Raw genomic sequence first — 26,755 nt, 5'->3', positions numbered from 1 at the left:
GCTTGGGGTGCCGGCCAGGTAATCCGACTGAGGATGTGTCCACCCGTAGGTCTCTGACTGCTTTGGCTGCAGGAACAGTGGAGCAGACCCACTGACACGGATGTCTTTCTTCCTGAGCTGTCATTCAACGTGGCTTCCTTTGAGGAACCCCAGGGACCGAGGTCTTCCCTTACCTTGGAGTCCTAGAGTCTTTGCTCGCCCAGAATGTTGATCAGGGCCAGCGAGGACGCTTCCCAGATGCAGCCCTTCCCCACCCATCCACCCCACCCCCCACCATCAAAGGAGGGGCCCCTTAGCTGCACTCCACCCTGAGAGGAGGCAGAGCCCTAAAGAGAGCAGGTCAGGACCCCAGGTCCGGGGCTGGGTGGTGGCCAAGCTTGACCTGGAGCCCAGTCCTGGGGCAATACCAAGGCTACCTGCAGGGCTGGCTCCAGCCCTTCTTGTCCTGAAGCTGCCTTCTCTGTTTCTGGTCACCAATCACATCAGTCATTTTCTTAATGGTGCTGTCCTTCCCCTGCCTCCCGGCCCCTACTGACCCTCCATCATTCTGGCCTAGGCAGCTCCTAGCACCCTGACACCCAGCAACAATAATAACACAGAAGGTCATCTTGCTGATTCTAGGCCTGCCCTGACTTAAGAGTCCTAAATTCTGGAGACACATCCTGGCCTGCAACCTTATCCTGGGGCTGCCTGGGTTCCTTGGTGATCCTATGGTCTGGACACTGTGCTTTTTTTTTTTGGCTGCGCTAGGTCTTTGTTTGCAACTCTCGGGTTTAGTTGCCCTGCAGCATATGGGATCTTAGTTCCCAAACCAGGGATCAAACCTGCGTCCCCTGCCTTGGAAGGTGGACCACCAGGAAAGTAAGTCCCTGACATTTCCCTTATAAATTGAGCCAGATGTACTTGTGGATGTGTACCACGTGTGTTAATTTTGTAAATGACTTGGGTTCAGGGAGGAAATTTGGGCCCTCTTTCAACTATAAATATTAGAAAAAGTTTGAAGCAGTAGTTACAAAATTAGTGCAAAAAATATATCCTACACTTCCCAAGATCTGAAGAATCATTAACTGTTGTGTTTAAGAAAAACTAAACTAAGAGAAACACCCATCAATAATAACGATGGCAGTTTTAAATGAATTTTGCTTTGAGAATGTAAGAAGAGGCTGGAATGAGCTGGATGCCCCAGGGCAGAAGTTCTCAAGATTTGTTGCAATTTAGAATCCACTGGAAAAAAATTTAAACATCTGTGCCTTGGCTCCTCTTGGGACAAATGAAATCCAGGGAAAAGGGCTGATTCTGCTGCCAAGACCAAGGATTACAGCTCTGCTGTATTGCCAACCTGGGAGCCGCTAGCCCCACACAGCTATTTACATTTAAATTAATGCAAATTAAATAAAGTTAAAAACTCTGTTTCTCAGTTGCACAGGCCACATTTTAAGTACCTAACAGCCAACGTGGCTGATGGTTGCCACAATGGACACGGCAGATGATACAATATTTCCATCATTCCAGAATGTTCTATTTAGCAGCACTTACCTAAGGAGCTGGCAAGTCCAGCTTCTATGGTTAGGGGCTGACTGGACAGGTCACCCTTACGGAAAATGGAGGTGATTTTCTGAGTGCCTGGTCAGGCTGATGGCGTGTGTGCGTGTGTGCGTGTGTGCGTGTGTGTGTGTGTGTGTGTGTGAGCTGGATTGTCACCGTATAGAGTCGAGACGCTTCTCGGGCAATCTGTCCCGGGAATGTCTAATGGGAGACACCCAGAGGCCTGGAGTGACTGGACTGGTCTCCGGGCCACCCTTACTGTGATGGTGAATATCTCCCACGTGGAATGCAGCTGGGGGAACTGTTCCCTCTCCACCCCCACCCCCGTGTTGAGAAGATGGAAGGACCAACTACCTACCAGCAAAACCTTTATTCCCCTCGAGGAGACCCGTTTGAAACCCGGCAGTTAACCCTCCTCGGGGACGCTGAGTTTCTCCTTCACCCCACAGGCCACGACGGCGAAAAACAGCTCGGGGAACAAGGTGCGGATGTACACGGCGGCCTTGGGGATGGGGTTGGCCAGGAAGACCTCTTGCTTCTTGCGTCTCACCGTGCGCATCACCTCCTCCGCCACGTCCACAGGGTGCGCCCCGTAGGTCAGCTTCCTGAAAAAGACTGAAAAGCCCCCCAGGAAGAGGCGGGGCTCATAGCCTTGGGAGGGGGGAGGTAGTCAGAGCCCGCCCCCCAAGGTGGGGAGGGGTGTGCGGTGCTGGAGTCCCAGCCTCAGGGTCAACCCTACACGCTCTGGCCTCTGGCCATGCGCCATGAGCAGGCACTTTACCCATCGTGCCTTAGCTTCCGCATCTGTAAAGTGGTGCAGTTTCCGGCCCTTTAACAACCCAAGGTGGTTATGAGTGGTGGAAGGGATGAGAAAGAGCTTAGAAGGTAAGAAGGTGTCAGATGTATGATGGGGCTGCTGTTCATGATTGTTGCCAGGCTGTCCTCGTCCAGTGCCTCCTGAAACCGGTTGCCCACGTCTTTGTTGTTGTTCAATCACTAAGTGGCATCCGACTCTTTTGCGACCTCATGAGTGGCTTGACAGGCTCCTATAGTCATGGGATTTCCCAGGAGTGGGTTGCCATTGCCTTCTCCAGGGGATCTTCCCCACCCAGAAACTGAACCCACGTCTCCTGCATCGGCAGGTGGCTTCTTTACCACTGAGCCTTGTGAGGTAGCCGCTCCGTGTAGAGCATTCTAGAATAGATATCACAGGTGCACTTACTGAGCACTCAGGATGTGCTGGTTGCTGTTCCAAACTCTGGGCTGGAACTTTCCTTTCTAGGACTCTACCAGGTCGGTATTCACCGTCATCTCTCATTTTACAAAGGGGAAACAGATGGAGGGAGTAGCTGCTATTCCAATACTTAATATGAGACAGAGGGGAGTTTCAGAGCAGGCACTTGGGGCCAGACTCTGAGCTTCTCTCTGTGCTGCCACCTAGGGAAGGGGAGCAGAAGGTTCTCCAAAACCAAATCCTGGCTGTTCCACATGGGAAACTGAGGCCCAGAGACCGGCAGTCTGGGATCAAAGTCACACAGCCTGTGAGTGATGGAGCCCAGCCCGGCCTTGGTCCGCTGGCTGTGGCTTAGGGTTCCCTCTACCTGGCGCCTTGGGACTGAAGTTTTGGGGCCCCTCCCCGCTGTCAGCTGGGTGCAGACACCCCATCTCCCCCGGTCTCACGCTTCAGGAACACCCCGCCCCCACGGTACCCCAACCCCACCCCCCGCCACCCTGGGCGTACCCCACTTCTCCACAAGCCCTCCCCAGCCCCGTTCCCTCCAGCTGCGCTCTGAAGGCTCACATTTCCAGATGGAGGCCTCCCAGTTTCCTTGGCCTGGATCAACGTGGTAGGAGCGGATGAAGGTGGGACTCACGGTGCTGACGACCACGTCGTATTCCTCCACTTCCGCCCGCAGGCAGTCGAAGAAGCCGAGTGCCGCGTGCTTGGAGGCGGCATCTGCAAGAGAAACCAGCCCGAGGGTGGGCGCGGGTCCTGCTGTGCCTCCCAGGAGTGGGCTGGGGACACACATGCCTACAGGCTCTGCTGGATGAGGCCGCAAAATCCCCAGCCTTGCCCCTCGCTTCATAGATGCGGACAGAGAGCCCTTGTGAAGCAGTGGACAGATGCAGAGATGGGACCCAGTTCAGTTTAGCTACTATTCCACTGTGTGACTTTGGGCAAGTGACCAGTTTTTTTACCTTCAGAGATTCAGTTTTCTTGTCTTTTATGTCCAGTTGCAGCACAGTTTACAGTAGGCAAGGTATGGAAGCAACCAAAATTCCAACCAACAGATGAATGGATAAAGAGAATGTGGTACATATATACACTGGAATATTGTGTGTGCATACTCAGTAACTCATCCTGTCCAGCTCTTTGCGACCCTGTGGACTGTAACCTGCCAGGTCCTTCTATCCATGGGGTTTACCAGGCAAGAATAATTGGGCCGGTTGCCATTTCCTTCTCTAGGGCACCTTTCCAAGAATCGAACTCACGTCTCCTGCATTTGGCAGGCAGATTCTTGACCGCTGAGCCACCTGGGATGCCCCACACTGGAATCTTACTCAGCCATGAAAAGAATAAAATCATGCCATTGGCAGCAACATGGATGGATCTAGAGATTCTCATACTAAGTGAAATAAGTCAGAGACAAATCAGTTCAGTTCAGACAATTCAGTTCAGTTCAGTTGCTCAGTCTGTCCAACTCTTTGTGACCCCATGGACTGTAGCACACCAGGCCTCCCTATCACCAACACCCAGAGTTTACTCAAAACTCATGTCCATTGAGTTGGTGGCGCCATCCAACCATCTCATCCTCTGTCTTCCCCTTCTCCTTCCCCCTTCAATCTTTTCCAGCATCAGGGTCTTTTCATATGAGTTGGTTCTTCGCATCAGGTGGCCAAAATATTGGAGTTTCAGCTTCAGCATCAGTCCTTCCAATGAATATTCAGGACTGATTTCCTTTAGGATGGACTGGTTGGATCTCCTTGCAGTCCAAGGGACTCTCAAGAGTCTTCTCCAACACCACAGTTCAAAAGCATCAATTCTTCAGTGCTCAGCTTTCTTTCTAGTCCAACTCTCACATCCATACATGACTACTGGAAAAACCATAGCCTTGACTAGACGGACTTTTGTTGGCAAAGTAATGTTTCTGCTTTTTAATATGCTGTCTAGGTTGGTCATAACTTTCTTTCCAAGGAGTAAGCATCTTTTAATTTCATGGCTGCCATCACCATCTGCAGTGATTTTGGAGCCCCCCAAAATAAAGTCAGCCACTTTTTCCACTGTCTCCCCATCTATTTGCCATGAAGTGATGGGACCATGTGCCATGATCTTAGTTTTCTGAATGTTGAGCTTTAAGCCAACTTTTTCACTCTCCTCTTTCACTTTAATCAAGAGGCTCTTTAGTTCTTCTTCATTCTGCCATAAGAGTGGTGTCATCTGCATTTCTGAGGTTATTGATATTTCTCCCGGCAATCTTGATTCCAGCTTGTGCTTCCTCCAGCCCAGCGTTTCTCATGATGTATTCTGCATATAAGTTAAATAAGCAGGGTGACACTATATAGCCTTGACATACTCCTTTTTCTATTTGGAACCAGTTTGTTGTTCCATGTCCAGTTCTAACTGTTGCTTCCTGACCTGCATACAGATTTCTCAAGAGGCAGGTCAGGTGGTCTGGTGTTCCCAAATATCATATGATCCCACTTATATGTGGAATCTAAAAAGAATGATACAAATCAACTTATTTACAAAACAGAAACAGGCTCACAGACTTCAAAAACTCTTATGATTATCAAAGGGGAAAGGAGGGAGGGAAGAGATAAGTTAGGAGTTTGGGATTGACATATACACACTACTATATATAAAAGATAATGAGTAAGGACCTATTGTATGGCACAGGGAACTTTACTCAATATTCTATAATAACCATTACAGAAGAGAACCTGAAAAAGAATGAATGAATGTATATGTATAATTGAGTCACTTTGCTGTACGCGTGAGACTAGCACAGTGCTGTAAATCAGCCGTGTGTGCTAAGTCACTTCAGTCGTGTCTGACTCTTCGCATCCCTATGGTCTGTAGCCCACCAGGCTCCTCTGTCCATGGGGATTCTCCAGGCAAGAATACTGGAGTGGGTTGCTATGCCCTCATCCATGGGATCTTCCCAACCCTGGATCAAACCCGTGTCTCTTACGTCTCCTGCATTGGCAGGTTACTGGTTCTTTACCAGTAGTGCCACCTGGGAAGCCCAGAAATCAACCATACTCCAATATTAAACAATTTTTTAAAAAAAGATTAATATTAAACCACGTCAGGTAAAAATAAATAATAAAATAGAGGTAATTAATTAATCAATTAAGGATAGTATCATTCTTGCCAAGTGAGAAAATGTATGTAAAATGCCTGACATGGGTGTGAATTCCCATTTCCTTCCTGGGAAGCCTGATTCCCCACCTAAGACTGTTTTCTCAGGGTCCTGAGGCCATCAGGGTTAAGAATGCAGGTGCCGGAGCTCAGATGACTGGCTCGTAGAATGAGGATATGGTGAGGTGTATAAATAACAGATATAAACTGCTGTGAGCATAGAACACAAGGAGCTTCTGGGGTCAGAGGGAAGGACTTACCTTTATCTGTCATAGTCACCTGCGTGCTGTAGGTGCTCAAAAATAGGAGCTGAAGGGATGAAAGAAAAGCCAAAGGATGCTTTCATCTCTGGACCCTCTCCCCCAAGTAACCACATGCTTCATTCTAGACTTGTCTTATGAGACATATAACCTAAGATGAAACTTGTCTTAGCAACTTACAGGCTGTACGGAAGGGGATTCCAAGCTTCCCCTGGATGTTGTTCACTAACACGATTTGTCCAGTCCTCCGGGAGATCATGTTGGGGAGCAGGGCTGGAAAGCATAGGACGAAGACTCATGGTTACAAACCCGAGATGGAGTCAGGCAGCAGCTGGCAGACCCCTTCCCCAGACCCCTCATCACACAGGCTCCTCTGCCTCCCTGCTAACTGGATTACAGTGGGACACAGGTGGGATGGATCCCAGCCACCATTAATCCAGTTTGGCTAAGAGTGGGCTGGGCTCAACCAGTGAATTACTGGGTTATTTTATTTTATTATTATTTTTGTGTCATGCAAGATCTTAATTCCCAGGCCCCCTGCAGTTGAAGTTTGAAGTGCTAACCACTAGCCCTAACCCTGGGTGACTTTATTATATTTTTTAAAGCTTTTTTTTTTTTTTTTAATGGGGACCATTTTTTAAATCTTTATTGAATTTGTTACAGTATTGCTTCTGTTTTATGTTTTGGTTTTTTGGCCACTAGGCATGTGAGACCTTAGCTCCCCTACCAGGAATCCAACCCACACCTCTTGCATTGGAAGGTGAAGTCTTAACCACTGGACCTTCAGGGAAGTCCCCAACCCTGGGTGATTTTCAATGACCCGTCCATATCCTTGAAGTTACACTGATTTCAGTAGTGAGAAAGGTAGCTCCCTTTCCAATTTCACTATTCCTCCAGTAGGAAAGTTGGTTCAGGTGGGTCTTTAAAACCCCTCTTGCATGTGCTAATCTTAAAAAAAAAAAAAAAAAAAAAAAAGAGGAAAGACCTCAGCTCAGTGTCTTGAGAAAACTTAAGACTTTGTTTTGATTTTAGGTTTTCTTCCACTTATGGAGAGGAAAGGAGTTTTTGATTTATGGTTAAAAAAAAAAGTTCCTCTTAAGTAGAATTAACTGACAAATGAGAAAATTTAGAAAAAGCTATGGAGCAATGATAGCACAGGTGGAATAAGGAGATGGCAAAAAATCAAGATCGACTTAGCATGCCTCACTTTGTTGCCAGGGAACTGGAGCTCTCAGAGGTTGAGGGGAGGACACACCTTGCCTGGCCTGCTGGGTGTGTCCACAGTGACTGGGCTGGAGGAAACTGTGGTCTCTGGGGCACTCTCATCTCTGGAAGCTCTGGGAGTCGTCTTTCTGCTCCCAATGCTGCTTTGCCTTCATCTGTTACAGTTCTCAGAATCCCATTTTTGTAGAGATTCTGGCTGTACAGAAGGAAGCTCAAAGATCCTGCTCTTTCAGCCCTGCCAGTGCACCCTGCTCCCTAAATGTATTTTCTTATACATCCTTATGTTCTTCCTTTTGTGATTCTGCTTTGATTGACTTTATTTAGGGTGGGTGGAGGGCTTTAACTCTTGGGTTCTATTCCGTGTCATCTCTAGCTACTCCACACCCCCCACCCTAGCTTCAGACCTGCATTTAAACTTGGTTGTTAGAATCTCCACAAAGGGACCATCATTTTACCCTAGTGGCTCAGACAGTAAAGAATCTGCCTGGAATGCAGGAGATGCAGGTTCGATCCCTGGGTCGGGAAGATCCCCTGGAGAAGGAAATGGCTACCCACTCCAGTACTTTTGCCTGAAAAACCCCATGGACAGAGGAGCCTGGTGGGCTACAGTCCATGAGGTCACAATGAGTCGGCCACGACTGAGTGACTAACACTTTCTTATTTCTGAAAAGAGATTGACAGTATTCTGGGTCTTTTGTAGTTTGGGGTAAACTCTTTATGACTGAGGACAGAATTTCAACACTGGACCAACTGTCATTATTAGGAGCAGATCAACCACAAGGTGGTTTGCAGGGGATGAAGACAATGGTCCAGAGATGTGGAATGGGATGGGAGGGGAGCCATGGATGTGATTAAGAAAAGAGGAGTCAAGGGCAGGGTTTGGGAAGGGGACTACACAGAGAGGCAGGTAGGAATATACCATTAGGAGACTTTTACAATCCCTTTTCTTTCATCAACATTTATAGTCGAAAGCCAAAAGCCTTCACCAAATAGGCAGGGATTTTCCTGAAGAGGACTAGAGGCTCCATCCAGAAGTGGATGACTATCTGGAGACATATCAGAGACCTCTTGAGCAGCCCAGTGACCCAGAATTCCACGGGATGGTCAAACTCACGAGACCTTTGGTCAGTATGATGGGTCCAAAGTAATTGGCATCCATGATCTTTTTGTCGAGCTCCAGAGAAATCTTATGGGCAGGTCCCTTCACCTTCACGCTGGCGTTGTTGATGAGGATGTCCACGCAGCCGTAGCAATCCAGGACCTCTTTGGCCACATCCTGGACACAGCTGATGTCTGAGAGATCCAAGAGGACCAGCTTTGGGGTGAATGTCTGCTGGACCAATGAGAAAGTCAAGGCACATGTGGGAACATCCCCACAGACCTTGTGGCCCTTCTATCTAAGAGTCGCCCCTTTTGGAACTCAGAGCTTGTGGAATGACTACAAACAGATGATGAAATGAAGCAGAGATAACTGGGAGAAAGGAAACTGATGGAGAAAATGCATCCTTGGGGACCAAGGCAACAATAACATTCCCAACACGCAAACATGCACTGCAAAGTTTGATCTTCTGGTCAAGGGGCCAGAACTGAGAAATCCAAATGGAGACTGTGCATAGATTCTCTGATGTCATTTTTAAAATAACATTTCTGAGCTCCTCTTTGGAAATGGCTTTCAGACTGGCTTCCAAGCCACAGGAGAATCTGCCCAGTACTTTGTAGCCACATTTGTTTTTTGGTCAAAATCATATACTCGATATAATTTTTTGAAACACCAGGAACAAGGCATTGTGTTCAGCCCTAAACATGCCCTCATCAAGATTTTCATGATTTAGAAGGAGTACAGGTGGAAAAATTGATGATGCCATGTGTCAGATACAATCCCAGTATTTCACAAATACGAGTCCTGAGATATGCCCTTAAAAAAGCATATTCTCTGGTTCAATATATTTGGGAAATATAGACTGCTATACATTCTTCTTGGAGATAACACAATGAATATTTACATAACAAAGGTTCTGAAAAGTCCTGCAGTTAAGAAATCAGTCAGAGAAGCTTTCTCTAACTCAGTATTTCCCACACAGTTGACCTTAGACCCTCCTTTTTACTACCTCATGACCAATACCTGATAAAATCCCAAGAAACATGCTTTGGGGTTGTGGTGTTATCCTTTTGCTCCATCTCCTCAAATACCAGACTTAGTTCTGAATTATTTTTGGCTTTATCCAAAATCAAATTCAACATCAAGGGCAAAGATTATTTAAAAAAAAAAAATTCTTGACACTTCCCTGGTGGTCCAGTGGTTAAGACTCTGTTTCCAGTGCAGGCGGCATGGATTTGACCCTTGGTTGGGTAGTTCCACATGCCATGCAGAGAGGCAAAAAAAAAATCCTAAAGAGAACTCTGAAAGCAATTTCTTAAACAGTGATCCAGAAATGCCTTGAAAACCCCAGCTTCATTGAAATGCGTTTGCCTGCTATATAACTTCATGGACGGGGACATCATTTCCCTGATTTCTTTCAAGGAAATAAACAACTTGGGGCTGCACATCGTGGCTTGAGGAATCTTAGTTTTCCGGCCAGAGATTGAACATGGCCCCAGCAGTGATCGCTCTGAGTCCTAACCACTGGACCACCAGGAAAGTCCCTCTTTGAAGGAGATATTATTTGAAGTATTATTTAAAAAGTCAGCCATGAGAATTTATAAACAGAGTGATATCTGTGACATACTGTATCTTCTGGGTCCCCTGAGTCTGACTTAAATAGAATGGGGTGGGGCTCAGAGGCTAGAGAAGAAATTTTTGGCATGGTGAGGGGTCAAAATGAATCAACCCCCAAGTCAACTGTGTCAAGATTACATTTCCCCAAAGCTATCACTAAATTTCACCCAGAGCTGCTCTGTGACAAGCACAAAGACTTAAGGGTGCCCAGGGGTTGCCCATGCTGGCTGCCCGAAGGCCTTACCTTGCTGGGATCAGCCACACTGATCAGGGCATCGTATAGACTCTGAAGCCTCTCCCAGTTCTTTCCACACAACACCAGCCTGGCCCCACCGGTATGGAACACCCGAGCACACTCTGGGGAAGAAGGAAGGAGGACAGGACGCACTGTGTGGATGAAACTGCTTGGGGCGTGGGTTACAAATTCGAGGATTCAAAGAATACAGAAATCTTAGAGCTATGAGTTCCTTTAGAGGACATTGCATGCAACTTTCTGGAATTTCTTCTTGCTTCCAGCTTCAGCATGGCCGCCTTCTGTGAAGGGCACCTCACGGGGGCATGAAATAGCCCCTCTTTCATTAGGCAGTTCTGATTTCTGGGACACTCTTTCTTTCTTTTTGATCATGCTGTGTGGCCTACGGGATCTTAGTTTCCTCACCAGGTACTGAACCTGTGCCCCCTGCATTGGGAGAGTGGAGTCTTAGCCACTGAACTACCAGGGAAATCCTGATATATTCTTTCTTAAACTGGACAGAAGGATGACTCTGTCCAATAAGACCCCCAGAAGCACAGTGTTCAGTATATCTCAGTCTGAGGATATCAGAGACAGTTGCCATTTTTTTTTTTTTTTCAGATCAAATGTCACTAGTTTCCTCTACATTTCCGTTGTGGGTTGATGCCCCAGCTAGGGTTCTTTTTATAAAAAAAAAAAAAAAAAAAAGGAAAACTGTCTTCTGCCTAGTTAATTTTATACTATATGAATTTCTTGCTTGCTCAAAGTTCTCAACTGGGCAGTGATTGGTAGATACAAGTATTTTTATGTGGCAATAACGTTGATATTTAAGAACAATAAAAGCTGGACTTCCCTGGTGGAGCAATGGATAAGATTCCACCTGCCATTGCAGGGGACGCAAGTTTGATCCCTGGTCCAGGAATGTCCCACAGTCAGTGGAGCAACTAAAGCCCATGTGCCACAATTACTGAGCCCACGTGCTACAGCTTCTGAAGCCTGCATGCCCTAGAGCCTGTGCTCTGCAACAAGAGAAGCCCTGCAACGAGAAGCCCATGCACCGCAAAATAGCCCATGCCCTGCAACGAGAAGCCCACACACTGAAACAGTAGCCCCTGTTTGCTGCAGCTAGAGAAAGCCCAGCGCAGCAAGGAAGACCCAGCACAGTCAACAAACGAAACAATAAGAGCTAACAGACTTTGACAGTTTACTTGCTTGAGTGGCTATTGAAAGAGGTTTACACATATTAGCTTATTTTATTCTCACAGTCATCCCACGCAGTGGTTTGTTATGTTGGGTTCCCTAGAAACAGAACCTACAGGGTTTTAGCCACTGGACCACCAGGGAAGTCCCTTGGTTCTTTTTTCTTGAAAGATCATTTTAAATATATGTGGTTTTTATAATAAGAGAATTCACTAAAGGAAACCATTTGGAGGGAGAATGGCTAGTCTCCCCGAGTTTGGGCTGTAATTCTCAGTGGCGGCAGCAGCTGCGCTGGGTGTGGGCAGCCCTGGAGGTCGTGTTTCACAGACCAGAGGCCATTAGTCTGAAAGAGACTTTTTTATTTCAGCGATATTAAAATGCACAAAGATGGCCCAGGGCCATCGTAAGAAACCGTTGATTAAGAGACAGTTAGCTCAATTTCTGGCAACCCACTCCAATATTCTTGCTGGGAGAATCCCATGGACAGAAGAGCCTGGCAGGCTACAGTCCACGGGGTCACAAGAGTTGGACACCATTTAGTGATTAAACCACCACCACCAGCTCAATTTCAGGAATGGTTAAAGGAAGAAAATGGTGTGTCTTAGAGGTGATGAAACACAGGCAAGGTTTGTGTTCTCTGAAGCAGTTTAAGTGCTGTGGTTAAGTATTTTGAAGATCATTCTTGCTGCAGACACAGTGGGTACAAGATGACTTTATTCCTGACTTGGCTGAATTGTGTGGGTTTGGGGCAAAGGTTAGAAGTCCTGACATCTCTGTCTGCCTGGTTTCCCTAGGAGACAGCTTGGCTCTGGCCCCCTTGCTGCTCTCCAGCGTTACCCGCTGGGTTCGGTCAGGTTCTGTGGGACCGGGTGTGTGCTGTGGGCTATGTGTCACTTACCTCGTCTGCTCAATGCCCCTCACTATTTTTTTTTTTTTTTTGCCTGGGACCTGAGAAATGGAGCACTTTGAACCCAGAATCGCTGTGGTCAGCAGCATGTTAAAGCCACCATAAGAGTTTACTGAAGGTCACACCCCCACTCCCAGCTTCTCAAGTTACTTCTAAATGCCTTCAAGACCAGGAAGTGATGTGGTTGAATCAGGCCAATTGTAAGACAGCAGGGATAATGGGGTGTGTGGCACGCTGGTGTTTGCATGCTCTGTATGATTTATTTATTCTTATCGCCACTGCTAACATTTGAGAGGTGCCCACGACAATGCCAGGCACTGTCCTAAGGGCTTTCCATTTCTTGATTCAGTTAGTCATCACAACCACATTATGAGGCACGGAGTATTAACATCCTTGCTTTCAGATGAGAAAGCCAAGGCGGAGCAATGCATCACCAGTTAGTAATTGGTGGAACCAAGAATTGAACCCAGCTCACAGGTCTGGCCTCATCACCAGTTCACTACCCCAGCTGACGGCTTTGAGCTTCAAAATTTCTAGAAACTCCCTGCAGGCAAAGCAAATCACTTCTGCAGACTGGTTTTGGCCTGTAAGCTGTGCATTTGCAACCCTAAGTATTCCAATCCCCTCATTTCTCAGGCAAGCAAGCTTTAGCCTCCAAGAAAGAAGACACTGGCTGATTAATGACAGATGCTGGTAGAGAACTCAGCCTTGACCCACGCCCTCCTGCCCAGAGGGCTCACCCACACCCCACCCTATGGCCTCTCATCCTTCAGGGCAGAAGTGGGCACAAGAGGCTGTGAAACTCATTTGTGCATGCTCAGTCGTGTCGGACTCTGTAGCCCATAGACTGTAGCCCACCAGGTTCCTCTGTCCATGGGATTTCCCAGGCAAGGATACTGGAGTGGGTTGCCATTCCCTTCTGCAGGGGATCTTCCCGACCCAGGGATCAAACCCGAGTCTCCTGCATTGGCAGGCAGATTCTTTACCACTGAGCTGTCGAGGAAGCCCTAAGCGCGCTTACCCTTGCCCAGTCCTGAGATGGCATCGGTGATGACCACCACCTTGTTCTGCACGACTGACTTGGACCACAGCCGGGACACCTCCTGGTAGATGAAGAGGAGACCGCTGATTCCTAAGAGCAGCAGGGGCAGCATGAGCACCGCGGTGACCCCCATCTTGTTCTGGGGAAAATGGGGGAAAGGAACTCACTTGACACAGGGACTCGGAACCCGGGGCAGAGGAGGCCCGAGGCTGCAGGGCACACTCACGCCCTGAGCCCGGAGCCCTCTCCAGGAGCCAGGCTCTGTGCAACCCCCCTGAGTGCTGCTTCCAGAGCTCCTGGCCGCGTGCTAATCCCCAAATGGTCATGAAGAGGGAATTACTCACAGTGTCTTCAGAAGCGGATGGAATCCGGGGACCTGCCCTCCCAGAGGTTAATTACGAATTTAATTAAAATGTGTCTGCATTTTTGGAAGGAAAGCCATGCGTTAAGGCCACTTGCTTGGGCCCTAATGGCTATTTATAGCTGTCAGTGCACTAAAGGGCTTTCAGGGTAAATATAGTGTCTCTGCTGATATTCAGGAACACATGCTGGCTGGGTCTGATTTCAGAGTCCCTGCCAAGGCTTTTAAAGCTCTCCTGGAAAAAAAAAAAAAAAATAAAACTCTCCTGGGTGCCTCTCTAGTAGAGGTTCCTCTGCAGTTCAGGGATGAGCCCTAGGGATCAGGACCTGGGATTTCAGCACAAACATCCCCACCCTCACTTCCTAACTCTCCTATCAGGTAGCTTCCAGGTAGCTCAGACTCTGGTGGCAGCAAGAAAACTTTCTGGCTGGAGGTGAAAAGGCACAGAAAATCTGTTAAACAGAACGGATGAACCACTTGAAGGTGTGACATGAACTGTGGGAAAGGGCAGTTTGGGGCTGTTCCTCTTTTGAGTGCTTCCAGCTCTTATAGCCTCAGTCTCCTCATCTGTAAAGTGGGCACAATAGTCTCGTCTTGCAGGACTGTTGGGAGACTAAGATGTTACAGCCTAGTAACAGACTCTGAGAAGATCGCTCTGTTCTCTTTAGTGATTAAGCCTGCATGCTCTAGGGCCCGTGAGCTACAACTAATGAGCCCCTGTGCTGCAGCTACTGAGCCCGAGTGCTGCCGTTACTGATGCCTGTGTGCCTAGAGCCCACGCTCTATCACAAGAGAAAGCACCACAGTGAGAAGCCCGTGCACTGCAACTAGAGAAAGCCGGCAAACAGCAGTGAAAACCCAGAACAGTCAAAAATAATGAAAGAAAGAAAGAATGTAGGAGGTGACTGTGTCCCACTCCCAGAATGGGTCTGGTCCATTGCTGTGCCTGTGGGCTTCGGTTTCTCCCCTCTCTTTGGCAATTTTTTCCTAGTCTGCATTGGTTTCCTGGTTGCCTTTCCTTAATGCATATCAGGGCTCATTCCTCAGGACCCTGGACAGGCTTGACAGGTGAGAGATGCCAGGGCTCAGTCAGGCAATCTGTGTGCATATACTTGTATAAACATACATGTGTATGTGTTTATATGTGTATATATGTGTATATATGCATATATGTATATGTATGTGTGTGTTGGAGAGTTCTATTTGCCAATGATTGTTTTCAATGCTGGGAGGTACAGAGGACAGTTTGTGCTATAGGGAAATAGTTGACAGTTCATAAGAGGGGAATAGACCTGCAAACAGATTATTGCAATATATGGAGGAATTAAAATCCAACCTGAATTTGTTTTATAGCAAAGATAGACAGATGGAGATGAGATGCCTTGATCTGAGGGGCCGTGTTCATTGTCTGAAAATCCCTAAGCTGTACACTTAGGGTTTGGGTAATTTTTTGTAGGTATGTAGTACTTGAATAAAATCAACACTTAAAAAATATAAAAGGGGAACTTCCCTGGGGTTCCTGTGGTTAAGAACCTGTGTTTCCAATGCAGGTGGCATGGGTTCAGTCCCTAGACAGGGAACTAGATTCCACATGCCACGTGGTGTGGCCAAAAATAAAAAAATAAAAGGAAGCAGAGAGTCTTGGAAACTCAGAGAATGAAGCAAAGTCAGTTTTGACCTGAGCCTTGGGGACCAGTCATCTCCTGTCCTCCCCGGTATCTTGTTCATCACTGACTCCTTTCCCCAGATGCCGTATGTGCTATTTGCTGATGTCAGCTTCTCTCACATGACTCCAGAACATTCATTTCTTCCTTGGAATCTTCAGGCATAAGTTTTCTCTGTGTGTGTGTGTGTGGTTTTTTTTTTTTTTTTTTTTTTTTTAAAGAACTGAGTGTCTCTTTGGGGACTTTTCTTTTGGATTTCCTTTTCTCTGGTATCAGACTCTGTCTCAATGTTGTGACACTGACAAGGGATTTACCTACACAGACACACAGGGGTGACAAATCCTATAAAAGAACATGCACAGTGTGGAGCGCAGGGGCCATTGAGTATGAACTCTTCTGCTCCAGAGGACCCCAGCACGCCTTCCTTGTGTTGGACTCATTCCAGTAAAAAGCCATTTAATACCACTTCACATACGCTTGGTTCAACATAGCGCAAAATTCCATAGGCCCATCAGTCATTAAGCAGATCCACAACTATGAAGAAGTTAGCTCAACTGCCCCTTATTCTCTGATAGTATAAATGGTACAGTTCAGCATAAATAGATTGAGTGATTTTATTTGAAACATTCAGACATTTTTTTCAGAAATGATACATTCACTACACACATAAATACATTTTAAAAAATGAATCTAAGCTAGGATGCGTTTAGGGTTATTAGGATATGGCAGTTCTTTTTCCCCTTTAACACCCAAGTTATGTGTTTAACAACTGGTAACCTCAATAGCATGTTAGTTTGAAATGCAAAAGAGAGGTATATAATATTGTAACTGAACAAGTTAGGAAACATGCAGCATACCACTGTTTCAAACAAGACTTGCAGGTTTCACCATGTTTATTTTTAGAAGCAGAAGTGCCTGGCAATTTAATTTAAGCACAACAATTCAAACATTTGTTCCACTTAGCTGTGACAAGATGTCATTCCCTTCAACCCTTCTTATTTTGTTTTATCATTTGATTATCCTTCCAAACTGATTTTCCTATAGGTGGAAAGTAGAAAATTTAGAAGAAAATGTATTTTAAAAATAACACAAAACTGATTTTTAAATTCACTTCTTCCTGATTAAAACAGAAAAAAAAATATAGGGTAGTCACATGTACTATTAATTTGTGTGTGTCAATTAAGGAAAAAGACATTCTGGACTCTTTTGTCAACATAACTGTGTGGGCAACAAATCTACATTGTTTGTAGTCAAAGCCTTGTTTTCCCCCTTTCTTTAGCTCTTACTCTTAGCACTCACATGCTCCTACTTTTTCTGTCACCCTTATTAAACTGTCAGGAAAGCTTGGGATGCTCATTTATACTAGAGTGTCAATGGTTGATATTTTCTGTAGGAGTTATCTCATTTAAAAATACTGGCATTATAACAGGAATCAGAAGTTGAAGGCAAAGGTGTTTAGTGAAGGGTAAGATGGCAGGTGGAAGGTTTACTTCACAGCCTTGTGAAGCCCACTCCAGAGATCTCCTTGTAGACTAGAGTCTGGTTTGTCTGCCTGTGCAGATCTGCCAGCCATGAGCTCTGGCTAGCACATGGACACCTTGCCTGGAGCCTCCGGTGGCAGGTGCTTAGATACACTGATAAGGGCACACCCCGCAGGACTGGGAGCAGCTTCTGTTTCCCAAACACTTTCTGAAGCCTTGGGTTTCTGGAAGTCTTGTGGAGAGTGCTGACTGCCCTTCTGTCCACTTTTTTTCTCTGCGAGTTCCCGGCGGGCTGCTGTGTATCTGCTTGTGGCCATGACCGATGCAACCATGCACAGAGCAAAGGAACCCCAGGCGAGGCTGTCAACAAAAGGCACGGTTAGCAAAGAGTGCAGGGCTGACTTCAGGGCTTCCTGCTGGGATGGGAACTCCCGGTTCTACCCAATTTGGACCTGGGTTTGGGCGTCCTGGTGGCTCAGACAGTAAAGAATCTGCCTGCAATGCAGAAGACCTGGGTTCAATTCCTGGGTTGGGAAGATCCCCTGGAGAAGGGAACGGCTACCCGCTCCAGTATTCAGGCCTGGAGAATTCCATGGACAGAGGAGCCTGACGGGCTACAGTCCATGGGATCACAAAGCGTTGGACATGACTGAGCGACTAATGCTCTGGATCACAGATCTCACAGAGCAGTCAACGTGTTTTTGTTGGGAATGTGTGAATGGTGGAGAGAACCAGACCCGGGAGTCACGCATGCCCTGTGGGTTTGCACACATCTCTCGTTAACTGTGCAACCTTGAGCTGGTGACTTCACCTTTCTGGATCCAATTCTGCATCAAGTCTTTCTAGTAGAGATAAAACTTCTGTGTCATGGCCTGCCTTTCCATTAGAATCGGGGACTGGGTCTCTCCTCACTGAAATATTTTTTAGGAATTATAATAGGACTTTTCTCCTTAAACCATGTTCAAGAAAGTAACAACAGCACTATCTCTATTTCTTCAACGCTTCACTCTGTGCCAAGAATTTTATAAACATAACCAACCTCCTTCCATTCTCATAAAAATATCTAAGATGGGTTTTATCATTTTAGAGATGAGGAATCTGAGTTACAGAAAGATTAAGAAACTAACCCAAAGTCCCAAGAGTAGCAGGTGGTGGAGCTGTGACCAAGGGCGGTGGTGCTCCTAGAAAACCTGTGTGCATCTCTGCTGGTCCACCGTGGCCAGCGACTCACCAGTATGACCAGCCATAGTCCCACGTCTGAGGCTTCCAATCTTCCGGTCCCAGGTTCACAGTGATTTGAAAAATGGTTGTGTACATCATGTGGGCCACCATGGCTAGGAGTCCTGCACAAGGAAAACTCGTGAGCCACAGTAAAGAATGTACTTTTCTATGGCACGTGAGTTGGCTGTCCTAGTCCACTAACATCCTCCTTGAGCCCTTCCAAGCAGCCTTCATGTTTTACACGTCTACTGATTTCTTAGAGTCACCAGTCTACACAGTGGTGAATGTTCCCTTGCCATGTCATCTGTCTCAAGACCACCTCCTTTTCCTATTTTATCATGTTGCTGTGGGTTTTTTTTTTTTTTTTTACTCATACAGCTCAGCATGTGGGATCTTTGTTTCCTGACCAGGGATAGAACCTGCGCCCCTTGCATTAGAAGCTCGGAGTCTTAACTACTGGGCCACAAGTGAAGTCCCCAGAGGCACTAATTTTATATCCTCTGTTTTCCAGAACAGGGACGAGGTCCTTGAGCTACATTTAGCCTGAAGCCATACTTTACTAAGTTCTGTCACTTTTTCTTTTGAATGTGGATTGTTTGCTAACACAGAAAAATTTTGCATAAAAATTGGAATAAGTTCTGGCCACAATAGACTTTCACAGTAGGAACTGGTCAGTTCCCAATGTGATTTTCTCTTCTCTGTAACTGAATTGATCTTTTTGCCTGAGGACCCAGATGATTTTCTTTTCCTTTAACAGTTTTAGCAAGATATGTCTAGGACTTGAATGTCCTGTGTCATTTTTTCCCCCCAGGTATTAGAGAGAGTTTTATATGCATAGATTTTGGTCTTTTGTTCCAGGAAGTTTCTTTGAATATTACTTTTAAATATTAGTTATTTTGCCTTTCTTTTTCAGGGGCTCCCATTACAGGGCTATTTTTTTTTTTTTTTTTTTAGGGCTATGTTTTAATTTAATAAATGTATGGCAGGGAGTGACCAACTGTGGCTTCAATGGTCAAGTAGAAAGGAGTTTTGGGACTTCTCTAGTGGTCTATGGGCTTTCCTGGTCTATGGGTTCAGACAGTAAAGAATCTACCTGCAATGCAGGAGACCCGGGTTCCATCCCTGGCTCAGGAAGAGCCCCCGGAGAAGGGAATGGCAACACACTCCAGTACTGTTGCTGGAGAATCCCATGGACAGAGGAGCCTGGCTAGCTACAGTTCATGGGGTCGCAAAGAGTCAGACACAACTTAGCAAATGAACAACAATAATGGAAAAAGTATTTGGACAACACAGAAGACCAAGAAGAGGAGTTCTTTACTCATAGGGCTATCGACCCCACTTGGATAATTTTTAACAAGCTGCCATTTTTGAGTACTTACTATATACTATGTGCATTCTTATTTAGTCATCACCATAGCATTTTGTTTGTTTGTTTTTGTATGTTTTGGCTGCACTGGCATGCAAGATCTTCCCTGACCGGGATCAGATCCATGCTGTCTGTAGTGGAAGCACAAATTCTTAGCCACCGGATCACCAGGGGCCGCCCCATCACAGCTTTTTGAGGCAGCTAGTTAGAGAAGTGAAGCCACTGGCCCAGAATCACACAGCCAGCAAGTTGGAGATCTCTGAATCCAGGCAGTATTTCTCCACAGACTCATGTTTAACCATTGTTCAAACAGGGCAGTTTCTGTCCTCAAAGCCAGTGGACTTCTTCCCCACAGTTGTGACAAAGACATGCTGATAGATTTTGCTCTCCATTTGTACCTATCCGCGCTTTTTTCATCAGCCCCCCCCCCATTGCTTCCACCAACGGGATTAGTTTGGTAACGTCTCCAGTGAACCCGTTGTCCCACTGAATGGACCAGTGATAGGAAGAGCCAGCCTGGAGCTCTGCCAGTTCCCGTGGGGGCAGGCTGTAGGGAATTTGCCTGTTCTGATGATGCTCTTGGCAAGTACCTGCAAGCACCGTGAGGATGGCTACAGAGGCATCCACCTTGAGCCAGTGGAACCCAGAGTGATGCCTCACTCTGGAGCCCAGGAGGACTACACTTGTCAATGTCAGTAGGATATTCAGGACCTCAGCCCCGATAGACAGCCACAAGACACCTGCAAATGTAAGGATAAAAGAGATGCTGAGACTCAGAAATACAGATTCTTTACCGTCTGAGCCACCAGGACAGCCCCTTAGGAATATTGGGATATTCAATCATGTGATTCGGGTCACTTCTAAAACAAAAATTAAATAGATAAAAACCACTACGGGGTGAAAACCACAGAAACCTCTGTTGAGTCTTGGAAAGTTGACAATGCAAGGGGAGTCCTGGGGCTTGAAAGAGAAGCTTTGGGAAGATTGTCATTAGCTGGGAGGGAAAAAAAGACTAAGCAAAATTTTTCTGCGAGAGCCTGAAGGATGCTGGAGGTCCCATTCCCCAGTTCAGAAGTTACCATGTTATTTTGATTCCACCATAAGACACTATCTTAATATTTTAAAGGAGAGGATAAACTTCACCAGGGCGGATGAAGGAGTCAGAGAATTGAGGCCCCCTGATTCGAGATGCCAAAATCTCATTCGTTTCCATGTCAACCTACAATTTACCCTTTCGGTGGGACCCATCCTGCTGCTTCAAGGAAATAGGTTGGATGTGGAAAGGAGTGAATAAAAGGGGCAGGGAGCGAAACTGTTATTTGCAAAAAGCTTCCTATAAGGCAGTTTGGTCCTGGGGACTCAGCAATGAATGAAAGAGACATGGTCCATGCCATCACAAAAGCTATATTCTTGCTGGGGAAACGATACTAGGAGAGTAAGTTTAACTTTGATGAGTGTTATAGAGAGGGAAAATGCTATTGGCAGTGATGAACTAGACTCATCTTTTTTCCCACTCTGCGGTCACCTTGCATTGATAGTTTGAAATTGGCCTTGGTGGGAGGCCAAAAAGCTGCAAATACAGGGCCCAGGAAAAGAGCCAGTGGCTCTGTGGGTCTTGAATTCATGGAAAAACTATAAATAACTCTTTCATGTTTCCCCCTAGCCCAACCAAAACCATAGACATTGTCCAAATGGTGAGAAGGGCTGGTGGACAGACCATGAGGAAGGGGTTTACCTTGTTCTTCAGCTGGTATTACACTCTGGAAACTTCTGCAGTTTTCACCTGGAAGTAAAAGAAGATAGAATCAAGTAGGGTGAACTTTGACAACAAGGGGCAAGCTGTGTTTCCAGCCCCCCTTGAGTGCATCCACGTCATTTTGAACAAGGACTGGAGAGTGTGGCTTTATTGCTCCCAGAGAGGTAGTTCCCCTCCCTGGAGCATCAAGATACAATCCTGCTCCAGTGAATCTAGGCTGGGTCATATGCCTTGTTATGGCCGAGGACTGGGGGTGGAAATTATGGGGTGGGTGGGGGGGATCACTTCCCGTCAGAAGCTTTACGAGTCAGAGTTTTGTCTAAAAGTTCTCATTTTCTTGCCTCTGAGATCACAGAAGCGTATGTCCAGGTGGAGCCTCTCTCTGCCTGGATCCCTGAGTGGTTCCAGTGAGGAGACACTGCTTGCCAACCGGCAAAATACAAATAGCAAGAGCTAGAAATGAATTTGGTGGTTTAAACCTGTGGGACTTGGATGTTGTTTGTTATTACAGCATACCCTAGCCCATCTGGACTGACGCTGCAAGACTTGATGCTGGACTTCCCAAACAGCATCCAGGATGACGTGAGTCTCAAATAATTTCTTTCTGGGTAGAGGGGAAAGTGACAATGTTTGTAATCATTTTAATAAATGAAATAGAGCAGATTCAGAACTATCTCTGCTATGAGGTGAGTCAGTTACTTGCACTCCATCCTGCTTTCTGGAGTGGGAGAGGAAAGGGAAGAGTTACGTGTGTGAGTACCAGGTGATGGGCAGAACCCACCCCCAGACGTATTCTGTGCTCCAGGGGGTGTGCTTTGCCCATATCATTGGTCATGTTGCACATATTGGCTAGAAAAGCTTGTGCTGCCCGCTGTGAGGTGTAGTCCCTTTGAAGGATATGAGTCCTTGGTTATCTACTGAGTGTACCCATGTCACCAAATTTCGGTTTGGGGTGAGTAATGGGTGAAGGGTTTGACACCAGGGCGAATCACCCTCTGGGATGCTGTGTCCCAGGTGGGTACCCCCATCTTGTTCCATGAACGCATCAGCCCTGAATTGAATCATAGATGGTGGAGTGGGAGGAGCCAGGGACATTGCCTGATTTGTCTCTGCACAGTTAGGAAGAGTGTGTCTGAGGACCTCTGAGGGGAAAACGTGGTAGAGAAAACATGGGTGGAGGCAGTTTTAGCATTCGAACTGGGCTTGCAGGGGCCCAGTACTGTCCCGAGACTGTCCTGCCACATCAGGGATTCAACCCAGGGGCTGTAGGGAGGGTGCCAGGAAGACACACCCTGCAGCTCCCAGTCTGGGCTGCTAGGAGCTAAAAGAGGCGAATGTTAGGGGCATAGATCATTGACTCTTCTTTTTTTTTTTCTTTCTTTTTTTTTTGTTTTAATTTGAGGATAATGACTCTACAATGTTGTGTTGGTTTCTGTTGTACAACAATGTGAATCAGCCATCAGTAACGTATATCCCTACCGTCTTGAGATTCCCTCCCATCCCACTTGTTATTGACTCTTCAGAGGAACGGCTTCCCTATTTCTAAAATTGGTTTAATAGTCCCCATGTTAGTCTTGCTTTGAAGATTAAATGAGATCCTAGATAGGAAGAATCCTCCTGCCAATGCAGGAGACTTGGGTTCAACCCCTGGGTCAGGAAGATCCCCTGGAGAAGGGAATAGCTACCCACTCCAGTATTCTTGCCTAAGAAATTCCATGGATAGAGGAGCCTGGTGGGCTGCAGTCCACGGGGTTGAAGAGTCGGACATGACTGAGCAACTAACGCTTAGATGGGAAAGCTTCTTTCCTGGTTAATATGCACTTAAACCCTACTGCTGTCTTTCTGCTTAACGCATGGAGGACTGAATGTCTAACTAGCCTTCTAGAGAGGGCTGCCTTATCTCAACGGGGGGTAAAGAGAAGGCAAGTCCAGAGCCAGAGGCAGGGCAGAGTGAAAATGGGACCAGCCAAGGAGATTAAGAGAATTCACAATAGCTTAGAAGGGTGAGTTTAGCGTGGGTCAGACCACAGTGACCCCTTGATTAGTATGAATCCTCAGAAATGATGTTCCTTTTGAATAGGTCCAGCAGGATTAAAAGGAAAAATCTTTATAAATCCCATGAAGCCAGGCAGGCGGGTGTTACATAGCTGGACAGAAGTTCGCCAGCCAAGCGGTACAGCCAGCCAGCCTGGGAAACAGTGTCAGAGTCCTGGGGATGGACTGTGGCACTCCGTGTGCTTTTTCTCCCCAAACCCCCACCCACTATGTGCTTGTTCAGGGCCCAGACAGGCCCCTCTGTCCTTGAATTTCTTGGTTCAGCAGAACCGCACAGAGTCAGGAATCAACACATTCTGCTGACTAATTCATTCACCCAAGAGAAAGAACATTGAGTTGAAAAGCTGCCCCAACCAGGAATTTTTGTTTTTTTCTATTTCTTTTTCTTTTTTAACTTTTTATTTTGTATTGGGGTAGAGTCGATTAACAGTGTTATGATAGTTTCAGGTGACCAGCAAAGGGACTTGGTCATACATATACATGGATCCATTCTCCCCTAACCCCTCTCCCATCCAGGCTGCCACATAACCTTGAGCAGAGTTCCTTGTGCTCTACAGTAGGTCCTTGTTGGTTATCCATTTTAAATACAGCAGAGTGTACAAGTCCATCCCAAGCTCCCTAACTATCCTTCTGCCTGGCTCCCTACCATAAGTTCATTCTCTAAGAGGAGTTTTTGTTTTACATCTTCATTTCAAACGGTGCGTTCTCTCTTTAGAGGCATTGGGAAGAAGATGCAGAGCTATTTAGAAGATGACCTCCAGGTAGGGGGTCGCCACATAGCACTCCAGGGGGTCCCCAGGAGGACTCTATTAGGGGGTCCAAAGGGGGTCAACTTTTAGGGGGATGCAGATGAAGCTGATTAAGAAGGGAAATACCCAGGAAGCTGCAGTGGGCAGCAGAGCTGGGGGCGACCAGACACCCTGAGATCCCTTTCTTGTGCTTGTTCAGGGCCCAGGAGCATCCTCCCCAGGCTGGAGTCCTTGCGGCCAGGTCTCCGTAGCACCCCCCATCCCTCCTGTTCCTCTCTGTGGGTGCCACCATCCACCTCCAGTTGTAATCTGCTCCTTTTCTTATGCATCAGCTCACCCAGGCATTTGTGCTAAATTAGGGGCCCTCGGCTGCAGTCTCCCCAGGCAGGCTCTCTTGGGTCTGGGCGATGTTTTCACGTGGAAAGCCAGAAAGCTTACGTCCCCGAACCACCAGAGGACCCGTTGATGCTGAGCTCACCTGTGCTCCCGAGGGTTTCCTCGCATGACTGCCAGAGCCCCACGTGGAACCTGCGCTGGACGAACTTGTCGTCCCCCATCTCCCAAATGTACTGGACGGCCTGGCTCCCGTTGTCGCTGCTGCCACGACTGTAGTGGATGCAGTGCAGCACGCCCGGACGATCCTGGCACAGCGGCTTTGCCACCCGCCGCGTGCCCTCGCACCAGTAGCTGCTGCACACGGCCGTGAGGGAGAAGGTGAGGGCCAGGCAGACCGGGAGGAGGGCCAGAGCCCGCTGCTGCCTGGCCCGCCGGTCCATGGCTGAAAGCGGGGTGCGGCGGCAGGATGAGCAGTGGGGTCCCCCTCGCCTGCCTCATCCTGGTACCCGCCCCACCTCGGTCCGCCATCTGGCATCCTTACCTCTCCCCGCACGTCCCCCTGGGGAACTGGTGCTGTCCAGGGTGTGACATCTGTGCCGAAGGAGCCACAGAGCTGGGTCATGCTCCCTTCAACACTGTCAGCCCTTCAGTCCTCCCCACGATGTAGAGGTGCTGGTTTTCTGTTTTTGTTATTATTATTTTTTTTTTGCAAGGGCAGAACTTCATTTATTCCCATGTGATGATGTGAGCAACTCTTTTGTCAAACTGGATGACTGTTTTTAGATACTGGAAGAAAATGTGCTTCCACTTTGTGTTAGGCACAATGGAATAGCTACAGATCCAACTCGAAATGCTCTTAAATTTGATTCGTGTTATTCACACTCTCACCATCACTTTCTAAAAAACTTTATTTTGTATTGGAGTATAGCTGATTGACAATATTGTGATAGTTTTAGGTTCTCAGCCCTCCATACACATGTATCCATTCTCCCCCAAACTCCCTTCCCATCCAGGCCACTGCAAAACACTGAGCAGAGATGCCATTTTTGCTCTTTTTAAATTGTGATGAAATACACAGAATATAGAGTTTACTGTCTTAACCATTTTTAAGTGAACTTTTAAGTACATTCGGGTCTGCCACAAAGCTCCAGAACTCTTTTTATCTTGCAAAAACTGAAATTCTGTCCCCATTAAATGCCAATTCCCCATTCCTCTTCTCCCAGCCCCTATGATACTCTCCATGAATTTGGTCACTCGGGTTATACGTGGAATTTGTCTTTTTGTGACTGACTTATTTCACATAGCATGATGTCCTCAAGGGTTCCACGTGGCATCTGGAACACAAAGGTTCTCCATCCTATGTTAGACACCTCCCAAAGACAAACCCGCCTCCCCCATTATGACAGAGAATCAACCTGGGCAGGTAGGAGAAAAGGTCGGTGTTATTTGGGTCCACATCGCTTAGCCTGGATTTTCCAGCTGGCAAAGACCGAGGACTGTGTTGTGAGCTGTGTCTGTCTGTGTGGTTGCCAACCAGTCTGGTGGGAAGAGGAGTTACCTCATTTTATCACTAGATGGCATCCATCCAACAAGTGGAGAAGTCGTGTGTAGCCGTCCCCTCCCCGCAACGCCTGTCCCTTTAGAAAAAGGCTGTTTTTGAGAAAAAGTTCAGAGAGGCTAGATAAAATATTCTTACCAAGCAGGCAGCACTGTTTTTGCCAGTAGGCGATTGGGGAGACGATCTGTTAAGTGCATCACAGACTAGATTTACAGCCACGTCGAAGGATCAGAACCATCATGTGGGCAGTTTTCTCCCTCTGGGTTACTTCATTCCTCTCTCTGCTGTCCCAAAGGGATGACCACATGGATTCCAGAGGTCACATCATTATGTGAGTCCATCTCGGGGTAGGGGGTCTGTGTTCATTTTGAATGTTTTACTGCTGGTATTTAAAATCTTGCCGTGTGGGTTTTTTGCTTTTTTTAAAGATGTCCAAGGATTTCTATTAAGGGATGCTCAACTGTTTTGCCCCAACTGTTCAAAATTCACTCACTTGAGTAAGTTAACTAGGATGAGAGTCTCTGGTACAGCTTATGGGGGGGAAGAAAAGCCTAAATGGGAACATGGTGTTCCTGTCTCTTGCTGATCTGTATTTCATACAATCAGGACGTCTTCTGTGGAATCTCAAGTTCAGGAAAGGCTTGGAAGGGGCTGGACAGGGAGGGGTGGATGAGAAGGGCCAAGCAGAATGTCTCAGAGACACAGTGCTGAACCTGCTA

At 46.9% G+C, this 26,755-nt stretch overlaps 2 protein-coding genes across 3 annotated transcripts; both read right to left on the bottom strand.

Moving 5' to 3' along the window:
- Nucleotides 1-1,900: 1,900 nt before the first annotated feature.
- Nucleotides 1,901-13,966, bottom strand: DHRS7C (dehydrogenase/reductase 7C). Of its 2 annotated transcripts, none has more exons than XM_065909684.1 (7): nucleotides 13,834-13,966; nucleotides 13,469-13,628; nucleotides 10,353-10,465; nucleotides 8,512-8,725; nucleotides 6,349-6,441; nucleotides 3,347-3,502; nucleotides 1,901-2,160 (listed from the first exon to the last, which is right to left on the bottom strand). In XM_065909684.1, exons 2-7 carry the CDS (start codon nucleotides 13,620-13,622, stop codon nucleotides 1,952-1,954), a joined length of 939 nt encoding a protein of 312 aa, XP_065765756.1. In that variant the 5' UTR covers nucleotides 13,623-13,628; nucleotides 13,834-13,966; the 3' UTR covers nucleotides 1,901-1,951. The 2 variants fall into 2 exon arrangements, with proteins under 2 accessions (XP_065765756.1, XP_065765757.1); XM_065909685.1 differs by having other exon boundaries at nucleotides 8,512-8,722.
- Nucleotides 13,967-17,096: 3,130 nt separating this feature from the next.
- GSG1L2 (GSG1 like 2) lies at nucleotides 17,097-24,918 on the bottom strand. Its single transcript, XM_065910265.1, has 5 exons — nucleotides 24,621-24,918; nucleotides 21,318-21,365; nucleotides 20,173-20,322; nucleotides 18,227-18,338; nucleotides 17,097-17,355 (listed from the first exon to the last, which is right to left on the bottom strand). The coding sequence occupies exons 1-5, from the start codon at nucleotides 24,916-24,918 to the stop codon at nucleotides 17,097-17,099; spliced, it is 867 nt and encodes a 288-aa protein (XP_065766337.1).
- Between the last annotated feature and the right edge of the window lie 1,837 nt (nucleotides 24,919-26,755).

Source organism: Muntiacus reevesi, chromosome 18 (assembly GCF_963930625.1).
Source record: "Muntiacus reevesi chromosome 18, mMunRee1.1, whole genome shotgun sequence".
NCBI classification, from domain to species: Eukaryota; Metazoa; Chordata; class Mammalia; order Artiodactyla; family Cervidae; genus Muntiacus; species Muntiacus reevesi.
The sequence above is the reverse complement of the archived record's forward strand: the minus strand, read 5'-3'. Positions and strand labels throughout refer to the sequence as shown.

Excerpts from the sequence above, each read along its gene's own strand:
- DHRS7C (XM_065909684.1), bottom strand. The coding sequence starts at position 13,622 with ATGGGGGTCACCGCGGTGCTCATGCTGCCCCTGCTGCTCTTAGGAATC. Across the intron at positions 6,442-8,511 it reads ACCCATCATACTGACCAAAG|CCCTGCTCCCCAACATGATC; the intron begins GTCTCGTGAGTT and ends TATGCTTTCCAG. Across the intron at positions 2,161-3,346 it reads GGAGGCCTCCATCTGGAAAT|TCTTTTTCAGGAAGCTGACC; the intron begins GTGAGCCTTCAG and ends GGGGCTTTTCAG.
- GSG1L2 (XM_065910265.1), bottom strand. The coding sequence starts at position 24,918 with ATGGACCGGCGGGCCAGGCAGCAGCGGGCTCTGGCCCTCCTCCCGGTC. Across the intron at positions 18,339-20,172 it reads CATCCTCACGGTGCTTGCAG|GACTCCTAGCCATGGTGGCC; the intron begins GTACTTGCCAAG and ends TTCCTTGTGCAG. Across the intron at positions 17,356-18,226 it reads GACTATGGCTGGTCATACTG|CCTCGCCTGGGGTTCCTTTG; the intron begins GTGAGTCGCTGG and ends TTTTGTTGACAG.